General features: G+C 36.6%; 1 protein-coding gene across 1 annotated transcript; it reads left to right on the top strand.

Moving 5' to 3' along the window:
* The first annotated feature begins 872 nt into the window (after positions 1-872).
* LOC127811500 (probable serine/threonine-protein kinase At1g54610) lies at positions 873-22,643 on the top strand. The gene is made up of 9 exons (XM_052351423.1): positions 873-1,121; positions 1,240-1,813; positions 5,081-5,365; positions 7,211-7,528; positions 13,301-13,528; positions 20,163-20,263; positions 20,723-20,837; positions 21,358-21,837; positions 22,021-22,643. Exons 2-9 carry the CDS (start codon positions 1,403-1,405, stop codon positions 22,222-22,224), a joined length of 2,142 nt encoding a protein of 713 aa, XP_052207383.1. The 5' UTR covers positions 873-1,121; positions 1,240-1,402; the 3' UTR covers positions 22,225-22,643.
* The last annotated feature ends 515 nt before the right edge of the window (positions 22,644-23,158 follow it).

The raw sequence follows: 23,158 nt of genomic DNA, 5'->3' as shown, positions 1-23,158 counted from the left end.
CTCAAGAGGGATAAAGTTAACATGATTCATAAAATTAAAATATTATTTGACTATATTAAGATAACATTTTTTTTATTTTGTTCATCGAATAAACTTAGATATGATCACAATTTATATATATTTAAAGTGAATTTTTCAAAAATGACTACTCTTATTGTGAATTTCCTTTTATGTAATGGAGATGGAATTTTTGAAGGAATGATAAGGTACACCATAATTCTATTTTTACAAGTAGTTGAACCTTTAATACTCTTATTATTCTAATAATATTTTATGGTTGCATCACACGACCGTATATATCTCTGTTTTTGTTAATGGATGATGACGATGAAGTGATTAAGAAGCCGTTTGCTCGTTTAGAGGAGTTTTGGAAGTTTGATTTCAACTTCACCGTCAAGTCCACAGTCCCATTTACTCCAAAATCCTGCCCTTTCTTCAGCGTAAAACCTAGTTTATTATTAGGGTTCAAGTGACCCCACCCCATCAATGATTGGGATTTTGACTATGAGAGGGGAGAGAAAGTCTGGATAGTTTGGTTAATAATATATATATATATATATTGTTTTTAAATAGAATATAAAGAAGAGGGTCTAAGACAAATCTTAATAATAATAATGATTATTATAAGAAAGAACAGTAATGGAATTGGGCAAAAAGCTGTCGAGCTGGTCTGGTCTGGTGGTGGGTGGGTGGGTTTTCTAAATAGAGAGTCATTCATTAACATTAAAAAAAAAAGTAAAAAAAATAATTACAGACATTTGAGGTGGAGTACACTTATGCAGATGCGTGTGGTGATGCATTTACATTGGAAGAAGAATGTCGCAATACACATACTATACATGGGGCCTCTCTCTCTCTCTCTCTCTCTCTTAAATAAAAAGCTGCTGCTGCTGCTGCTGCTGTTGCTGCTGCAGATGCAGTCAGATACATGTAAATGTGGAGACATTTTTCACACCTTCCTACACAATTTACTCTCTCTCCCTCTCAGTGCCCTAGATCCAGTCCAGGCCTTTCTCTCTCTATCCACATTCCAAGCCAAGCCCCCGCCGAGATCACTCCGTCCCCGTAGTTCTCCATTTCACGCCCGTCCCAACGAGGCTTTGCTCAATCAATTCACCCAGGTACAGCTCACTTGAACTCCTCCCAGTCGCGGCCGCTGATCCGTAGGGTCTCGATTAGCTGTCTGCAATCAAGTTTCGCGGCTGTTAAATTAGTCGATATAACTGCACTTTATTGTAGGTTTGGTAATGTGCGAGTTAAATCTTGGATCGGGAGGACGTGATTCTTTAATTGAGTTTGGTTGTGGAGGACATGGAAGAGGAGGAGCTTGCGGAAATAAAGGGGCCAACTGGTGAAAAGTTTTCAACGTGAAGGTGCTTTTGTGTTCTAAGTTCCGTGTATAATGGGTTGTTTTTGTTGTAAGGCCTCTGCTATTGACGATAGTAGGGAGAGTCCGAGGGAGAGGGTTTCTAGTAAGGCCTCCTCGGAATTGAGGGTACCAAGAGTGACTTCCTCTAGAAGAGAAGACGGATATAGAGCTAAGGATCGGTCTGATGGTGGTGATGGGAGGGTAATGTTGATAGATAAGCAGGCTAATGGATTAGTTCGGTTGCAAGGTGAGGCTTTTGAGAGGAAGAGGGAAAAGGCTGAATATGTGGTCGCGGCTCACCATCCCGGGATAGGCAGCATCCCGAGAGCTATGGAAGGGGAGCAGGTTGCTGCAGGATGGCCTCCGTGGCTGGCAGCTGTGGCTGGTGAAGCTATCAGGGGATGGATACCGAGGCGGGCTGATTCTTTTGAGAAGCTGGACAAAGTATGTGACTAACTTCTCTACATTTTCGTTCTTAAATTACATCGATTGTTTACTCATAAAATGCACATGTTTGTTTATAATTTGTGGTTGTCTGTTGGTTTTCTTCTTTTGAGCCCCTTAGCTCAGATCCTCTTTTTTCACATGATTCTTCTTATTAGCTAATTTGATAATGTAACTTCTTGCTGGAAGTAATTAACACTGAACTCACTAATTATGAAGTTGATAGGATGAATGTTTGCTCATTAGACACTTCAAAAATTGACTAAATAATCACACTATTATAGATGAGTACGGATCATTTTTGTAAATCTTTAGCTTTAAAGAATTATTAGGACTTCTGACAGAACTTCAAAGAGTAAAGTTTGGGGGTACTTCTAAAAGTTTTTGATTGCAAGTTTTGGAGTTTTGAAGTGTTCTAATATTGATACCAATCATCTAAGGAAATTGGATCATATTATTATACCCACACACATAAGAAAGGTAGCAGGGGGGCACCATTTAAGTATGAAGTGTCATATATAGTAAAATTGAGGTGGTCTTATCATCCAATTTTCCATTTACATTTTGTGTGTGTATATGAAAGGTAGCAGGGGTTTACCAATTTAGTATGATAGCATCAAATATGATGAAATTGAGGTGGTCCTATCATCCAGTTTTCCAGTGACATCTTATGGATGTTGTCAGGAAAGTTCAACAGTTCAAATTTGATCTTTTGCAAGGAATAGCAAATTCTGTAGAAGAGTGATTCAATCACTTATGGAGGCTTTTATATTATCCAAATCATAATTTCAAGAAAACAAACAGTCATTAAATTCGTGTTAGGAGATGCTATTTCTTTGAGCTTATAAGCTTTATCTTGGAATTGGCTAGTGGGAGGGGATAAAGAGAGAGTTCCATTTCTCTAGCAGACTTCAGTCCGAGCATATGCTTAAACATTAAACATGGGTTACTCGCTAAGCTAGCTGGCATTTGTTTAGTGGTGCAAGAATTACCACAAGATAGGATCGTTTAGGAAATTGTTGCACCAATCCACAATGAAGATTGTATTTTGTTTTTGGTGGTGTTTATTGTTTATGATCTCTGTGACTTTTGTTTACCCTTTTTTGGCAAATGTTTCTAGCACCTTGTGAAGCTTCATTGCCCAGTGGATTAATATTATGATGATATTCCCTATTAGAAAAGGGAAAAAAAAAAAAAAAACTATATGAGTGCCTGTTGTGAGTTCGATTAGTGTTCCAGTCATGTGGTTATATAAAATGTTTTTGCTTATGGAAAGCAGAAGTCATGATTTTCCTTTTTTAAAATACTAGTCTAGAATGAGAGGAGACGTGTAGAGGGAGTGAATCTAATTAAGTAGGACACACCTGGATAAAGGTCTGATTTTCAATACAGAAAGAAATTCATGGGGCTTAGCGGAAGAGTTATTCTGTTTCAAGCACTTATCCAAATTTTTTTTATCTTAAAGCATCTCTGTTTAATGAGGATGTTACTTATAAAATTAAGAGGATGGTTAAAATAGAAAAATGCATTTGAAGTTTTATGTGAGTAAAATTCCATTAAAGGTAAAAAGAAAATTTTATAGAATGACTATAATTTCAGCTTTGCTATATGGTACTATTCTTGGGTAGTAAAGAACCAACATGTGCAAAATAAGCAAAACGGAGATGAAGATGTTATGATGGATGTGCAGCCATACAAGAATAGATAGGACTTAAAATGAGGTTATTTGTAACAAGGTTGGAGTGGTTCTTATTGAAGTTATATGTGAGACATGGTTAAGATGATTTGGTTATGTGAGAAGAAGACCAATAGAGGGTACTGCAAGAAGAGTGGATGGAATTGAACAATTTTTAACCAGAAGAAGTACAAGAAGACCAAGAAAAACTTGGCGGAAACTCTTTGTTATTATATGAGTTATAAGAGCCCCACAAATGATATGACCATGGATGGACATGATTGGTAGTTAGAATTCATGTAGCCAACCTCACTTTGTGGAATTAAGGCTTGATGTCCTGTTGTTGTTCTTGTGTCAGTAGGCTTCCTTTTTCCTTCTATCTACTTTTTGCACTGCCTTATACAACACAACTCAAGTTTCAAAGCTACTTTTCAATCCTAAAATCGACCTTAACAGCCAACCAATTATCTCTACAATAACCCTTAGAACTGTCAAGCAATTAAAAAGAGAGGCTTATTAACTACTTAAAGGCCTTTCTAATCTTGTTTATTCTGGTTGCAATGAATTGTTCCAAGTGGAGAAGCACTACATGTCTAATTTTACTGGATATCTGATACCTAAAAAGAGAAGTATTTCATTTGCATTTGCAGATGATACCACTTCTAATCCTTGAATTCCATACCCCTCTCCTGATGCTTCTAAGTTATCCTTGCTACTAGTTTTCTTACCTAATCTATCTCCTTGATTACCATCAACCACACAAAGGATCAAATCTCATTTCCCCTAAACCTCTTGAATTCTAAAGAAAGTCTAATGACAGCAATCTGTTAGTAGGGAACTAGAAATATGAAGTTTAGAACTGTAATCTGAAAAATTTCCTGCAGAAACAATGGGTAATTATTAGCTCAAATATGACAGGTTCAGTGCAATCATATTTCATTGATAACTCATTGAGAGTTTTGGCTTTGTTGATTGTCTTTGCTTGTTCTATCATTCTTTGGACAAAATTGTGCGTTATATTACCCATCTTGTCTTGCCCCCATGGAAACTTCTTGCTTTTTTTTTTTTTTTTTGGTGAACTTTTGAACAAAATGTCTGTAGGTAACATAATGCAGTATGTGGTGCCAAATTACTGCAACCCATGATGCTTGTGTGCACAAGAAACAAAGCAAAGTAAAACACTTGGAACCTCCTGTTTTTTGTGGTCCTTGGATAATTAATAGAACTTCATATCTTATTGAATATAAATAAAAAAAGATCTGAGAAGATAAGTGAATAACTGTTCAGGATATGGTTTGCTATTTCCTTCTGATACTCCACGAGAGGAACAATGATGCACAATGATGCAGCTATTCAAATGCTACAAACCTTTTACTCGCAGAACCTACCCTGAGTATAATAACCAGAAAAAGTACATTGAAGTCATCTGTGTATGAATTGTCATTTGTGTATGTTGTGATGTCCATAAACACTACATATTCTGTGTATGAATTGTCATTTGTGTACATTGTCATTGTCATTTGTTTATGTTGTGATGTCCATATTACCTCTGTCAGTTTGATTTCTTAGTCTAAAATTCATCTTTTTCTCAGATTGGCCAGGGCACTTATAGTAATGTGTACCGGGCTCGCGATGTTGATCAAGGGAAGGTTGTTGCCTTGAAGAAAGTGAGGTTTGACAACTTGGAACCTGAGAGTGTCCGCTTCATGGCAAGGGAAATTCACATTCTGCGTAGGCTTGACCATCCAAATATTATAAAGTTGGAAGGTCTGGTTACATCAAGGATGTCTTGCAGCTTGTACCTTGTTTTTGAGTACATGGAGCATGATCTGGCAGGGCTTGCTTCACATCCTGGTCTTAAGTTTACTGAACCACAGGTAGTCAAGGTTATTTTGTTTACCAGCTGTAACGGTTGTTTTTACTACTTTTGTACTCACATATTATCTCATACTGCTGTAAACATATCATACATTCCTAAAACCTCCCCAACCATACATACATTGCTTTTACATATTGTATGCTATTGTATCTGGTGTAGAGTGTGAAGAAAATATATTGAAGAACATTGATATAGTGCAACAATGTCACGTGGACAGAATTTCTTAGATAGCCCATATGGCAGTGTGATGATAATAAATAAATGCATATTTTGTGTGTGTATATATAACAGCAATAGTTCTTCATTTCTTACATTAACAATACATTTAAATGTTAGTAAAATATCACTTCTCCATATTCTAAGTTATATTTTTAATTTTTTTAAAACATGTGTCTAATCAGCCAAAACATGAATCCAATGTTGAAGAGTGTCTGGTTGTTAAAAGAAATAATGAAATAGCGTGATACATCAGTGTTCGGACCTTGCTATGTCAGCATCTTCTGTCTGCCCAAGGAGATTAGGTTACCTTTTAAAAGTATCATTACTTGTTTAAACACAAACTAGACTCAAATTAATATTGTTTCTAGGTTCTTTAACTAATATTTTTGTCATATGGGGTATCTAACCAAGACCGCCTAAGATTTTGACATTTCAGCATGTGAACACACTAGTTTCAAAGTTGACATTTGGATGCCTATGTTACTTTTCATTTACAGCTGTCAAAACAAGATGTAAGTCATAGTTTTTAACCTTTCAATAGATAAGAAAACTACATTGCTTCCCACCTTACTGTATATTCAGATTTGTTCTTTAAAATTTTAGATTCCTCAATATTATCTCCATTGTTGTCTGTCGCTATTTTAGTCACTATAAAAATGTTTCGACACTTTATCTGTAAAGACCTTTCAGTTAAGTCACTTTAATATCATATTTTTTATTTTTCATTTATTTTAAGTTATAAACTTCTGTTGAATGATGTTATTTGCCTAAAATTTCTAATATTTTTTCATGAATTGTTGTCATACCAATACAGTATCTCTTTTGATTATTCATTATATGCTGGTCATCTGTCTCTTTCCTTGTTTCTCTATATGGGTTTCACTTCACCAAATGGATATTCTGAATTGGGAATATCTCTAAATTTCTTAATTCCCCTGTCACCGCATTAAGGAGAGTGATTTAGGTATTAATTGACTTATATTCTCATTTCTCTTTGAGACGTCTGCTTAAATATTAAGCTCTATTTTATTTGTATTTTAATGTTTTACTTGTCTTTCAAAAAATATTGGTTTGTTATGAATTTATTGTAAATATATGTGTATAGAAGGAACATATGAACCTTATATCATGCAAATCTATGCATTCATTTCCTTTTTTTGGTCTCTGATGACTATGTTGTACAGAAGAATGGACTTAAAAGAAAAGAAGAAAATTTATTAGTGTCAGTTGTATCTGGGAAATGTTGTGTGTGTGTGTGTGTGAGAGAGAGAGAGAGAGAGAGAGGTCCTGGGCATAGTTACCATTTTTTATAGTTAACCTGAAGGCAGAATGCTCAATTGCTTCAGCCTGCCACCTATTTCCCAGACCATCATTACCAAGTGCTAGGTACAGGAATAGGTATGAGGTATGTTAGTATGCTACTTTTGTGTTATGAATGGGGTAGGCATGATTAGATCGTTATTTCGGGTTGTAGTATGTTCCTGAGGTCTAGAAATCTGGGTGGATATTTCTGGAACCATATAAATCCATGTGCCTATGTGCCAAGCCTTAGGGTTCTAGTTGAAGTTACCCTATCATATACATGTTTACTTTCAGACCTGAGATTTTTTCTGCTCGTTTGCAGGTTAAGTGTTACATGCAGCAACTTTTATGTGGACTTGATCATTGTCATAATCGCGGTGTTCTCCATCGCGATATAAAAGGCTCCAACCTTCTAATTGACAATAATGGCATTTTGAAGATTGCAGACTTTGGTCTAGCAAGTTTTTATGATCCTCATCAAAGTCAAATCCTGACAAGCCGTGTTGTGACTTTGTGGTACCGACCACCAGAGCTTCTACTTGGTGCTACTCATTATGGGACTGCTGTGGACTTGTGGAGTACTGGTTGCATCCTTGCAGAGTTATATGCCGGCAAGCCTATTATGCCTGGGAGAACAGAGGTATCATTTTATTAGATACAATTCAGTGAAAGATGAATCCTTGATGGCTTTGTCCTGTCTCTAATTTTCTATAAATGCTAATTGGTGCAGCTAATTTGGTAATTTCTCGTCACTGAATACCAGTTCAAAAGAATTGCAAGTTACAACTGTTTATATTGCTTGCAAGCTTCAATTAGATTCTTGGTTTGAAACTAGTGTTAATTGTGTTTGCTTTGTGACATGCAAATAAACAAGGATCGACTTTTATTTCAATGCGTTGTTTTAGTTTGCTCTGAAGCAGAAATGTTTTGGAGCTTTTAGGGAAATGGTAAAAGAATTGGAAGCATTGAGACATTTGGTATTAGAAACTATATTTGTAAAAATGTTGTATAATCTTAATGACTGAATAATGGAATAGTTCTTTTTGAAGTATATATGTCTATCCCCATAAAGGTCTCACAATTATATACTTCAAATGTAAGTTCCACCCATTTAAAAATAATTCTATAGATCACAAGTGCCTACGCATTAAATATGAATAAAATTCCATCTAATTAAAATTTACAAAGATAACAGACATAATTTGTAAGCAAATGCTAACAAATTTCAACGTTTCAGAGGTACTTAGTGAGACATGGTTAATTTGTGTTTTTCCCCCTCAACAACACAGAATAAAATTCAATACTAAGAACCTGTAGTCAAAATTTGTACTTACTTTTGGAATATTGTTCATAGAAATTGTAGATTCTAATTAGTAGTACTGTAGTAGGATAAAAAGAAAAATTAACGATTACATTTATATATAAAGGGACCCACTCGCAATAACAAGGAACGAGAATAAATAATCCCCAATTTATCTTCTATTCTATATTTCTTATCTACTTAACATTTTGTCAACCTTTTTAAGGCACGTCTCAAATTTTTTTTCCTATTCTCAAATATATTCTTGTATTGAATTCGTATCTGTCCTCATATCATAAAAAAACAAGTAATTATTTTGGTGTGTCTTAGGGGCTGTTCAGTTGTTGAAAATGGCCTCAGTTTTCCAAAAAATTACTCCACAGAAAATGGAAAACTAGAAGACTTGTTAAAATACCAAAATTTTTCAAAAGGAAAATGGAGATTTGGAAAAACATGGTTTTCCAAAATTAAACTAAACTTGGAAAGCTACTAAAATGAGTTTTCCTTGTTAATTTGGAGATTTGGAAAGCATGATTTTCCAAAAAAATTCCCCAAATTATCTTCATCTCATTCTCTAACACAAGTTACATAACAAAATTAAAACACCTCTCTTTTTTTTGAACATTTGTTTTGATTTTCTAAATTAGAAATGATTTTCTGTATTTCTAACATTTGAACACATTCTGCAAATTTTCTATGGAAAATGAAAACTAGAGATTTTATAGAAAATTGGAGATAAAAACTGGAAATCATTTTCCACAACTAAACAACCCCTTAATGTTTCCATGTGTCTCAGAATCTTTTGATGGAAATATTGGAATTTAGATTTTCAAGTAAAGTTTTGTTTGTTTCCGCTAAGCAAGTGGAATTGTTCCAGTTGTTCTGATGGAAGCAATATGAAATTTTTTTCCTTGAAAGTAAATTGAAATACTGATCTCTTTATGATTTATGCCACACTTGTGCAAGTTTTATTCACGGTCAACTGCCTGCTTGTGTTTTCTGCTCGGTGATATTAGTTTGTGAACGTTATATATGTTCTTGATAAATGATTTGCTATCACACCGTAATGACAGTGGTATCGCTTTGTTCTGGCTTGAATATGTGATAGATTATCCCACCTACTATACATAGTTTTTTTTTTTAAAATTCTGAATTAGTGTATCCTATATCCAAAGTCAAACCTGTGACTGTTGCATGATAGTATGATACCCAAAAACTGAGGATAGATATGACTTATCAGTCAAGTTCATTTCATCATTTAGTTTTATCTTTTTTTTTTCTAATAAATAAGTCCTTTAAATTTAATATTATGACTTAATCTAAACTGGCCTTTATTTTATGGAGAACATAATTCTCCTATCTGATTCTAGTGGACATATAGAGGGGTTTGCTGTGTGCCTAATCTCTTGCTGTGCAATGACTAATTCTTCTTGGTCTTTTCTTGGATTCAAACAAAACACACACACACACACACACACACGCTGTGTGGGAACACAGACATAGGCATACAAGGAATTTACAATAGGAGGAAAAAAGACTCCTGATAATATATGTGATCTTAGGCTGCAATAGTGGAAGCCATTACCAATTTCTTGTTTATAGTATCATAATAGAGTTTAGAATTGGAAAATGTTAATAATTAAAACCACCTTATTGTTGTACTCATAAAAAAATAAAAATCAGAAGCACCCTTTTCCTTCGGTGCTTGCTGAAGCCTGATATCTAAATATCTTTGATCTGTCAAGTCCAAACTTTTCCTTTTTTGAGAACCAAGTTTTTGTTGGATAAATTATTATGTTTTCCAAAAGAAACTGCCAAAAAATGGGTAATCCTATACAAAGAAAATGAAAACAAATGAAACCAATGTACTTTCAAGGAGAGGCTAGTGAAATGCCTTCAGGTCAGTCTCCTTCCAAAATATCCCAGAAATACAAAAGGGAATTGTTTTGCTCACACAAAGCCTGTTATTTGGGCAAGCTCAACTCCACGACTCCAAAAAAACTGATCAGTGTAGGTGGCATCACCATTGTCATCCACATTTGTGCTCTATTAGCACATGCATGGTAATGAACTTCTGGCAGTGACCTGCAAACTGCCAAGTGGACAATCTTTCTGGAAATATCTGGTGTTGCTGGATGCTGAAACCATTATATCACTTCAGCTAAGCCTCTATTGATGCAACCTGGAAGCAAGAAGAGAAGTATAATTTACTAATATGACTTTCTAGTTCTTCAATCTTTGATGTGAAGTTGGATTCCCGAGGACACCACTGAAGGAAACTGGAAAGAGTGATAAATCCATTTTGTTAACATCCTAACTCCATGGGTGAAATGGCTTAGACCATTTTCAACAATTGATCTCCATAACAAGTATCTAAATACTCCATTTATAGATTCTTTGCCTTTACTCCTTTCAAGGTGTTATAGCAAAATTTAGTGGCCCTTTTATCAAGTAAATACCACAAGGTCTTTGAATTTCATTATTTAAGCTTGGGGAGAAGTTCCTTATTTTGCCTCACTGAAGAATCCCTCAAGACTCTTGACTCTCTATAACACCCCGCTTTTTGATGCTTCATTGCCAAAAAATTAGGGATTTTTTTTTTTTTCAAAAATTGCACCCAAGCCTCAAAAAATACTCCATTTTCACAAAAATCCTATTACCTAGAACTGGCAATTTAAACAAAATCCTAGAAAAATTAAGCAATAAATACAGAGCATAGCACGGAATATAGTCCAAATCAAGCCTAATTGAGATACCCATAACAAAAAATTTGACACTAAATTTAAATAACCAAGTTATTGTTACGCCCCAAATTCAGGTCCAGTCAAATAAATGAAACTAATGGCATTGTGGGAAAATTTAAAGTATGGAAACATAAATACAAAGATTTTATCTCCTACTTGACATTTTATCTTTCCATTTTGATGTGCTCAGATCACTTGTGACATGTTTGAATATGTTGAATTTGGTGATGAACCACCAAGTGACACTTTGGAAATGATTTTTCATGCATATGAACAAATACATGATATGCATAAACTACTTACACCCTTTACGACCAACAAGGTGATAATCGTCGTTTATTATTTATCAATTGAACCTATGCCATTTGGTTTAGGGTGAACTGTCGTCCTTTGATAATAATGTATCCCCTCGTTTATCTGCCAACTCATAAAGTGCAATGATATGGCCATATATGCATGTGTGCGACTAAAACAGGTTTTAATGCAACAATCATAAACTTCACATTTCTGCATAAATTTCAGGGCTAAGTGCAATTTATTCCAATTGAATGGTCTCATGCATAATAAAATGTAAATTGCAGGGTACTGATGCAATTTGACAGAAAATGGAGAGCATATGCATAATAAACAGGACATTATGGGTCTAGGTGCAATAACATGAAAGTTAGGTAGAAGTGTCACCTTATGAAAGTCCCACACTTTTGAAAATTGACACTCACGAACCCTTCTTCTTAGTCAGTGTTCCTTGCCGCCAACCAGCCTTCGACCATGCTGTCACTGTCGTCGCTGCTGTTGTGCTCACTGGACCCATCGTACACCGTCATTGACCGCTGCCCGTCTCCCTGCACCATGGCAAGCAGTTGGGAATAGCACCTTTCATTGTTGTTGCTGCGTTGCAAGTTCGCTGGGGATGACCCTCCGACCATTGCAATCAGCTCCAACCACCTCTCAGATGCCATGCGCTGCCTAAGTGTTGATCGCTACATGCCCGAAAACAGTCGCTGGAGCTTGCTGCTGCTTTGCTGTAGATAACCAATCCATCAGCGACTGGTTTTGCAGCCAAAACCTCTCCAAACTTTCTCAAACTCACTCTCACCTTTTTCTTGCTTTGTGTCAATATCGAAGAAAAGGCTCTGTTATTGTAGCCCAAAGTTGCCATTCTTTTTCAATTTGTTTCCATACATATACATATATACATTGTATACAAACAACAATTCTTGCCAATTCTGGCCGAATTTCTATCTTTTTGATCAAAGGCAATTCTGAAATCTTTCCAAACTGGTTTGATTACTGATTTGGAAGGGTTGTAGAGATTCATGGGGATTTGAGGTGATGTTTCGTGAGTTTTTTGGTCTGTTTTCCAGGTTTGTGTTGCCATTTTTAGCTTCCTGTAATTTCATTGTCGATTATTGGAAATACATGTCGAAATTGTTGGGTTACTCTCTTCCATGTTGTTTGTAAGACTTTGTCAAATGGTTCGATTCAATCCTTGTGTGTTTCAACCAACTTTGGGTTCAAATAACTCTTAATTTGCATGATGATTTCTTGTGAAATTGGGTCCCTTGGATTCATTCCAATCTCATAAATGAAGCCCAATATTGGGCTTGGCCCAATTTGATTTAGTTTGATTGAATTTTGCGCTCAAAGTTAACTCCTTAACTTAGTGAAATTAGCCTATTTTATTAATTTTAACAAATTACACTTAGGCCCAATTCTTCATGAATTCACATTTCAGTCTCTTGGGTTCCTCTGGCAGCCCGATAATTCATCAAATTATTGTTAAGCCACCTTTTGGGTCTAATTTCAATTAATTCAAAAATAATTTTTAATATCCAAAAATCCCTAAATTTTTTGGATTATCTAATACCCCCTTGAAGGAATGTCATCTTCTAAATTTCCTAGGCTTAATTCTTATAGCTTTTTTGTTAAAAATCTGGGGTTTACTCTCCATGCTTCACTGATGAAAATTTGTTTGTTGTTCTTATATATCTTCTATACTCTATTTTATCCTCTATTTTCTTCTGGAGCAGGCCTTATTCCATAATTGGAGGATAATTGAGCTTCTGCTATCATTCTATTTGATGGAAAGTTTATTGGAAACCTATTTTTCCTTTGTTATTTTGACATTGAGATGGATTTTAACAGCTCCTAAAAAGAGAGCCAGACAACCCTCTCTAGTTGAGCATTCCTTTGATAAAACATATAGTTGGCAGTGGGATTCTATTGTTTTGCTATATGGTGTTGCAGAATGCATTTAACACTTGGATGCATTTACCTATCTAGTGCCTACTTCTTTCATTATCCTATCTTTGTTCTTGTCTTTTTAAGAAACTAATGGTGTTTATAAGTTTGTACTCTGTGCTTGTAGGTTGAGCAGTTACATAAAATTTTCAAGCTTTGTGGCTCACCCTCTGAGGAATACTGGAGAAAGTCTAAGTTGCCTCATGCTACCATCTTCAAACCCCAACAACCTTATAAGCGTTGTGTTTTAGAAACATTTAAGGACTTTCCTGCACCAGCGTTAGGGCTTATGGAGATCCTACTTTCGATTGATCCTGCTGATCGTGGATCTGCGGCTTATGCCCTAAAAAATGAGGTATGAATTATGACCTAACTTAAAAAAAGCGATCATCCAGAATTGCATTGAAGATTACCTTTCTATTACAGCTGAGCAATTATATATCTTCCCTATTTGATCCCAGCATCTCTTCCCTTCCTCAGGCCTGAATAGAAATCTGATTTTTTTTATGGAAGATACAATCATATACCATGATGTAATATGAGTTATAAAGGTTTTACCAAGATATGGCCATGTGTAGAGATGATTGTTGGGCTAAAATTCACATAGCTGAATCTAGTGGGATTAAGGCTTGATATGATGATGATGTTATAGAAAATGAAATCAGCAATCTACACAAATCAACCTAGAGTCCTGTCGAATGCGCATAAGTTATTTTGATTACGCTATATATGAATTTTCTTTGTCATGCTTGAAATGACTTTATCCCGTTTTGGATTATTTATGCCTTAGAGATGAAGAAATAGACGTCTGACATAGATATGGATAGAAACACTGAATATTGTGATTTAAGAAAAAAATGATGATATGGGCATGACAGGGATTATGCCGAAAAAGAAAACAATAAAATAATAGTAGTAAAAACTTTTTTATATTTTTTTATTAGCAATGTGTGGTTAAAAAAAATATCTAGACACTAATTCAACATGTAAGATATGATTTAATTCATACATATAGCATCATCTAACACACAAAAGTTACATTATTACATCAATCATATGTAATTCTTGCATGACTGTAAAAACCATTTAAATTTAATTGACAATTAACCATAAAAGTATAGGTTAGTAAGTCAAAGAAGAGCACAGGCCAATCTATCATTAGAATTTATAATCGCCAGCACAAAACACAAAAGCAAGCATTCCCCAACTTCAACTGAAGTTATTGCACTGAACTTTCATGTTGCCTATCATGTAACCATGAAGTATTTGTGTCAAATGCCTATCAGATAACAAATGCTTCCTAGCCTACAGAGCTCTCACTAGATGTCAGAAAATTAATTGGACACTAGCTGGGACTGAACCTCTTAATATGAAAAAGATAGACCTTGCATTCTTGGAAAGTTATAACCGTTAACCTGAAGTCTCCTCCAATCTGTTTTTCATGCATTTACTAAGGTGTAGACAGGGAAGTTTAAGTCAAAAGATTGTCATTATTCTTAAGCAATAAAGAACTGAGGTATTTTTTCTATTTTCTTCTGTCCATGATCAGAGAACATAACCTGCTTGATCTTATGCCCCACATTGTTAGAAACTTGCAGCATGATGGCCATTAATCCGTAGAAACAAAAGAGTAGTTTACCTTTTTGATTTATTTTTCCCCTTAAAAATAAGGCAAATATGGAAGATGAAAACATGAAATGTCATGCAAGGAGCAAATCAAGCAAAGTGAATGGAAGGAGGCCCTCTGAGAAAACACAAGAAGGGAACCATTTACAACACAGAGTCCTAGGACAGAGCAAAAGAACAAGCCAGACACTTGAGAAAAACCGACTTTATGCTCTGGATGAAGAACATCCAGACCAAAACTCTCTTATCAACTAACAGAAGACACAAATATAACTCTTGGGAGCTTCCATTTCTGCTGCAACAACATAATGGTTTAAGTCCTTTTAATAGCTTGTGGGCATGCAACTGACTTATGGTATTATCTCCACTCTCCTTAATGATTGTGTTGATGTTGCTTTTGTCATTTTGAAGGAGCCTAGGATTCCTCTCCTTCCATATGATCAGAGGAGTTGCAACAATGAATTTTTCCATCCTCTTGCCCCTCATATTTTGGCTAGTTCATAGGATATGCCTTGACCATGTTAGTTGAGGATAAAGCACTGCACCTTGCCTCAAGAGCTATGACAATTGAAAAATGAGTGGGTATCAGGGCTTACTGAAATTTAGCTGCGTTTTTGAAACTTTAGTCTTGGTGTACAACTTCTCTTGGAGAAGCAGCCCAAAGACTCAAGGCAAGATAGAAAACTGATTTTGTATCCTGCACCAGCTTGCACTGTTTAAATGCACAAGCCATTTTAAGTTTTCTCTTTTTTAAAGCTTGAACTAATACCAGAGCATTATCTTCCACTATTAACTGCATACATCCTACATAGATATCCAAAGGAATCATAAGTTGAATCTAGATTGCATGAGATGCAGTTATTAACATTCTAATCCACAATGTGCTTAAAAAGTTGAAACTAGATATAATCACTTGTAGGGCATTTCGGAATGCCTATCCCTAATAGCGAAATATCATAATTTGTAACCACTATCTGATCTAAAAACTTAAGATGGTAGATAGAGAGTTAACTTTATCTTTCATATTATTAGTTTTACTCTCAAACACTCCCCCTCACATGTGGATAGGCTTTATTGTATTACTGGTTTGGACACATGTAATTATTTAAATATTAGGTTATCGGTGAGGTTTGAATGCAGGACCTTTGTTTGGTTTGATACCATGTTAAGTTGTTAACCACCATCTCTTCTAAAAGGTTAAGCTAGTAGATAGAGAGTTAATTATCTTTTGTATGATTAGTTTTACCCTCAAACACAAATGACTACTCTCAAATCTAGACCCATTGTATGCTGTGTAGCCTGAGATTTTCTACCAGCACCCAGCCCACCAGCATATTGTCATGACTTAGTTACACCTTTGAGTAACTCTTGCCATGCTTAGCTAGAACCAAGTCCTCTTTGTAGCTAAGTACCTAACCTAATGTGCTTCCTGCTTCACATGCAACTAAGAAAAGAGCTAGCAAGCTAGAGAGAGAAGTGGGCATAACTTGGAGAATGCTTCTATTTCTCTAAGGATTGGAGGATGAATTACAAATGAGGGGAGGGGAGATATATAGTCTACCAGCATCTTAGCTGATGGCTTGATCCAACAGCAAATATCAGCTTCTGAAATTCTCTACCAAAATGTTCTAGATATCTCTTGCTACACGGGGACATTTGGAACCTTATGTGATTGTTTATTTGACAAAATATTTCTAAGAGATTTAGAATGCCCAAGTGTCCATTTGGCATTGTTGTGAAATTTTTGCAGTCATGATAATTACTTTTGTAAAAAGCACCTGTAGAAGAATCACTTTTAAGGAAGAACAGTTTAGTGTTTGATCTGATCATTTGACAAATGCTTTTAATGTTATTATATGTGTTTGGCCAATGATTGAAAAAAGTGATTTTAATAATAAAATTACCAAGAAAGATATTCACAAAAAGTGTTTATGTAATATGAATTGATAAGTAATGTTTGCGATTTTAAATGTTGATTGGAGGTAATTTTGTCTAAAAATAATTATATTTTTTGCTTTTGTTTCACAGAAGAATGTCCCACCATGAAAGCATCCAACCCCAAACGATGATGAGGCCATAAGATTCCTATCTGGCAACTGCATAGACTATTATGTGGACTAGGCGTATCCTGTATTTTCTAGAATGTTGTAGAATGGTCTATAACATTTTCACCTGTTAGAGGGATTTGATTGCCACCCTTCATTGAGGAGGTGGAAGGCCTATATAGGGTGATCTTTTATGTAACTCACTTCATTATCAACAAGTAATACAAGTGCAAGGCTTCTCTCTCTCTCTCTCTCTCCCCCTCTTGTGTTCCCAAGAGCGAAGTTTGACATAGCCATCACTAAGAGGGTGAGAAGTGCTAACTGTCAGCCAGGTTGAGTTGGAAGAGCCAAGGTTGTGACAAGAAGCTCCAAATTTCTATTTCTACTTGACAACAGAAAAATAGTTTTTGCTGTCAGTAAAAACACTTTTGTAATTTTGATCACACCAAAAAACCCACAAGATTGCTTTTATTCTAAAAAAAAAAAAAACTTTTCTGACTTCTCATGAGCACAACCAAACAGTCCCTAAGTGGTGTGTCATAGAGCCCCTTATGTCACATTGTCATCATGCCCGTTGGCACTTGCATGGCTTTTGGCCTCTATATGTCGAGACATGGCACTCTCCCCACCTATTTGTCTGACATTTATATCGTCTTCCTATCTTTGTAGTGTTGAAGGTTTCTAGTGGTGTTGAGTAGTGAGCCTTTACTGGAAAGTGATTCTCCTTGCATTGTAGACTGCCTTGTTTTTCTAGCCTTCTGTTGACGTTTCTTCCTATCCTTGGCCTACCTGTGGACCTCCCTAGTGACATTCTTTGCAGCAAGTCAACTTAGCCTTGTTATCCCGTGGTATGCCTGTCACCTACTAGCTACACCTAGCTTGTTTACTTGCATGCCTTCTTCTTTTGCTTTGATGTCCAAAAACTTGCACGTTGTGGCTGCCCTTGCAGCTCTCTTACTCCATGGTGAATCACCTCATCTAACTCCTTGGTGGAGGCTTTGCACCCAACTTAAGTGTCTTCTTATTGTCCACTTATTTGCTTTGGTGGCACTTGATTAGCTGTTGAACTGTTCTCTCCTCAGGATGGCTTTCTTTTCTTTCACTTTTGGCTAGGTATTTGGGATTATTTTCACTAACAGCAGCACAACCCAATTCTACATCGATAATCTATTTGAGAGGTCTTAAGTATATTATTTAATCTCATGAACTCAATAGTCCTTCAAATAGTACCTTTTGCCCTTGTGGGCACCCATGCTAGCAGATGGCTTGTGGCTCTACTTGTGTCCTTGCCGCTAATCCTTGTCTCCCACACCATTGGCAATACCATACTCTATATGGTGCTTTGACATGAGGTATTGGCAATACCATACTCTCTTGGGCTTAGTGTAGTCTACTAATGGTTTGGCAATGACAAAAGCAAGATCTTGCACTCTACTTTGCCATACCTCATGTCGTGCCCACGACTAATCCATCTATAAAGTTGAAAAGTAGCTTTGTTGAGGGCTCTATTTTGAAGTATGAGTCTGAAGGATGAGAACTCCTTGATGTACTCCCAATAGACCCATTCTATTGTAGGTTTTTCAGTTTCCTTTGCACCAAGACTCTTGAGTTTCCTTTTCAACTCGTCTTACTTGGATGGGGCCACCACTACTAGGCATGTGCCACCATAGCATTGCATCATTAGTTCCACCTTGGTATCTCTCTATCCCACCACAGGACCTCAAGCGAGTGCCTCCTTACCACCCAATTCTTGTGCATCTCATCCAACTGAGTTTAAAACTATTGAGTATTACTATCGCTTTCTCTTGGAAGTTGTACTGTTCTTGATGAGCTTGACAGGTCATCTCTAGCACCAAGCTCCTACACATGCTACTCTATCTCATGCTCTAGAATGTAGGCATGCTCCTTAGCATCTCTCATAGCCACCTCTACCCTCATGATCGTACCTTCTAAAGTCCCTATAACATCTTGGGAGTTATCCTTGCAGCCTTGCCCTTCTCTAATCAAGTGTGGGTGTCCCTCTCCTGTTAAGGTAAGCTCTAGCACCTCGATGGCAGTGGTGTTGTCTAGGTCCAATAATGCACTTTCTTGTAGCTTTGCCCCGCACAGCCAAGCTTTGATAACAATTGTTAAGACCCTATTACTCTCCTAAGTTAGTTGTATGACACTTACCTAGAACTAGGGATGTAAATGGGGCCCTAATTAGCCCCACTTACATGCGTGCTTTAATAAATATTCAAATAAGCCTCATGCTTATATCCCATTTTTATATGCTTGTTTTAATTTTAAATGGGATAATTGGGACCCATTTATACCCCTAGCTAGAACCAAACCTTCTTTGGTGCTAAAGAAGCCTATGGTGAGTGACTATGGAAAGCACAAGAAAGCTAGAGAGTGAAGTAGGCAGAACTTAAAGAATGCTTGTTTCTCAAATGAGTGAAAGGTTCTACAAATAGAGGAAGGGGAAGTTTGTATAGCCTACCACATCTTTAACTAATGATAAGAATCTAATTGATCCAATTATTGATATTGTCTTCTAGAATATTAGAATTCTCTACCAAAATATCCAAGATAATTTCTTGCTACACAAGGACATTAGAACATTGCACGACTCTTCATATGACAAAATATTTCTATAGGATTCTTGAATGCCCAAGTGGTATGCCATGCAAGCTTATGCTGCATCCCTGTCATACCTGTATGGCCTTTAGCCTTTCTGTTTTAGGGCATGATATTGTGCTCCCTCAGGGCACAAAGAGAGAAAAAGGTTATTTGAGAATAAAGGCTGCATGGTTGTAATACATGTTCCTAGATTCAAAGGGACTTTCTTAGTACACTCCCTTTCCCTCATTGGTATTTCCAGGATAACGTTCTGCTACAGAAGCATGGTTGCCTGTGCCAACACATATGGAACTGGCCTTGTAATCAAAGTCGTGTTATCTCTCTTCAAAAGTTTGAGGCTTTCAGCATAATTTATGAACCAGCAATATCTACCATGCATTTGGTGAAGAACTATTATGCATTCTAATGTAAACTGTAGATATGAACTCTAAAGATGTATTTATCAAGGGGAAGAAAAGGTATGTCCTAGAAATAGTTCTAGGATGCTATGAAGTGACTGTTTGTCTAGAGCTCTGAGAGCTTTGCCCTACATTGGAGAATTTTTTTTTTTTACCAAAATATCTCTATTTTAGTCATTTCTGGTTCATATTACTAAATTACAACCACTTTTTCCCTTGACCTGTATTTCTCTCATTGTGAAACTTGTCTGTTTCTTTTTGGGAACTTCTTTGATATGTCTGGGTTTATTTTCTCCAGTTCTTTACAACAAAACCACTGCCTTGTGATCCTTCAAGCTTGCCGAAGTATCCTCCTAGCAAAGAGTTTGACACAAAAGTACGGGATGAAGAAGCTCGAAGGTGCATTTTCTGATTTTAGATTAATCAAAGTATCCTCCAAACCAGCTATACTGCCTGTCACATTATTTGCTATCTTGAGGATTTTTCCTCTTTCTAAATTTCATGCTTTGAACTGTTTTAGTAGCTGTACTGCCTTTTTATGCTAACCTGTTGTCACGGTGTTGAAAACATGGCCACACAACGCTTAGACCATGTATGACATCAGTGCATTAATTTGACAATCACCTCTAAATATCTGTATTATTTCGAAACTAATCATTGCCAGATTATCCTTCTTGGCTACTGATTTATTTTTGGTAATTAAGATTCTTGGATAAAATAGCCTTCATTACACACTATAATCATGAGTTCTTATCTGATTTCTGGTACATCTTATGCTCTGTATTTCCAAGCCCTTTTGCTACAAAGTGAGTAGCCATATTTTCTATATTGACAATTTGTTACTGTTGGAAACTGTAGAAAAGCGGCAGCAGGAAACAAGGGCCACAGGTATGACCACGAAAAGAGAGGAACACAAGAGTCTCGAGCAGTTCCAGCACCAGACGCCAATGCTGAGTTGGCCTCATCCATGCAGGTAAAGTTTTGTCGTCAATGTTAGTGTTCCTCTTGTTATCATCATCATAAGTCATAATTCCATAGTCAGTTTCATAGATTCTAGTTCTCCAATCATCTTTGTCTAGCATCTATGTTGGAAAGACCGGCAATTTTACATTGACTGTTGACTAAATTACACAACCCTCTTCCTTCATTTGAATTTGGGACTGACTATGATGAATAAGAACACCTTTTAACAGTAAAATATTGAGGGAATTACTCATCCATAGGTGAAGTTTTTAGTGTTCCTCTTGTATGTAGATTCTGTTCTTGCTGTTAATACCCTAAAGCATTTTGAGTACTCTGATCTGTGTTTAGACATGAGCACATCCATGCATACTTATTGATACTCGTAGATCCTTGTGACTATGACCAGTACCATCGTGAATGTGTCAGACTCTTCTCTGCCACTCTGCTTACCCACACATTATTCTGTTAAGTTTGAGTATGTTCTACTTTTCTGCTACAAGTATAAATAAAGTGATGCATTATGGTGGCAGAAACGGCAAGGTCATTCCAATTCAATGAGCCGGAGTGAGAAGTTCAACCCTAATCAGGAAGAAGTTGCTTCTGGCTTTCCAATTGACCCTCCTAGACCATCTCAAGCAGTGGAAGAAGCAAGTATGGATCCCCATGGCAATCTTCATAAGAGAGGCTCTCATTCAGGGCCACTGGTTAACCGAGCTGCATGGTTGAAGGCTGGGAAAAACATGGACGAGGCTCCAAAGATTTCAACTGGGGTCGACTTATCAACACTGTCTGGTTTAGTAGCGGCAAGGAGGAGTTTATTGTCTGATGATACAATAGATAAATCTGGAACTTATCGACAAGAAGTTCCGAAATTGATAGGCAGATTCCCTGGGTCCTTCAAGGAAGCTTCTGAATCCTTGATAAAACAGGATCAAAAGATTAACGTGCAGGGTGTAGCGTGTCCCCATCAAAATGAAGAAGGAAGGAAGGCTAGCAAAGATCCTCTTCTTGTAAGTAGTAGCAGAGATGGTTACTGTACAATCATATCACACCTCATTTCCCACAAACACAAACACACGCCAACCAGTCAGTTATGAGAAGTGGGTTGGAAACGAATCCTGAATCGTAATCATAAAGCTCTTGCTTCTACTTTATATTTATTTACTTATTTTTCTTGGTTTGAATTGCTACAGTTTGGTTCTGGATCGAAGGGCAACAAAATTCACTACTCTGGACCACTAGTTCCATCAGGCAAGGTGGATCAGATGCTGAAGGACCACGATCGCCACGTCCAGGAGGCAGTAAGACGAGCACGCCTCGACAAGGCAAGGGCCAGAAAAGGCCAAATGGAGGAGACCCAGTTTTCAACCAATTCATTATTTGTTTCTGGTCGTTGAGCCAGCTTTAGTAAGTCCGCCATCAAGAAGATAAAGCAAGAGAAGCGCCACTTGAGAGCAATCAATAGTGATTTCTCTTGTGAAATGAATTTGGGGTCTTTTTTTGTATAGAGGTTTGATGCACCAAGGAAAGCAGATGGCCAATTTTAGTTAAATCGTATTATATAATAGTTGTCTAGGAAAAACTCTCCTCCTGTCTATCAAAGAGCAACATGGCAAAGTGTATTTATTATGGTTGTACCTACTACTTTGTGGCTACGATTATTGTATGATGGCCCATTCATGTAGAGCTTATAATTTATCCATAAGCTGTAGAGTTATCTCAGACGAGATGCCCATTATTCTATCAAATTGTACCGAGGATACCACTGTTAATTCACTGCAATGGAGATGCCAAGCCTAAAATTAGGTATTTGTTTCGCGCTTTGTTGCTCCACAATTAAGAGTCCTTTTTGTCTACTTTCTGGTGATTAGGGTTGTGCTTTTTTGTTATGATCACGATTGAATCAGGCATAAAATGGACGGGACGGTTCCTTCTTTGACTTCCAAGGCAAATTTGGATCATTCCTTCTACCTATTGCCCGTTTGGGACATGAACCAATAGGAGGTATGATAATCTCATGTTTGGGATATCATATCACGTTCTCGTGGGATTATTTATTCTCATTTTGATGGGGTTAAAAGTGTTGCACTTTATTTTTATCCATGATATTGAAGTTCATTTTATGCCATTTCTTCTCTCTCTCTCTCACCGTCTCAGCCATTCATTACACGTCGACTTGACTTTGACCCATTCAGTTGCTGACGATTCTCACCACTATCTACCAAGGGAGAAACTTCTAGAATTAGGAGTACAACTCTCATGGTAGATGAACAACCACCATAGTCAACAGTGAGTTGGTTGTTGGCGATGTCGGAGTTGCTGGCAAGTCGT

This window comes from Diospyros lotus, chromosome 10, assembly GCF_014633365.1.
Source record: "Diospyros lotus cultivar Yz01 chromosome 10, ASM1463336v1, whole genome shotgun sequence".
NCBI lineage: Eukaryota > Viridiplantae > Streptophyta > Magnoliopsida > Ericales > Ebenaceae > Diospyros > Diospyros lotus.
The sequence above is the reverse complement of the archived record's forward strand: the minus strand, read 5'-3'. Positions and strand labels throughout refer to the sequence as shown.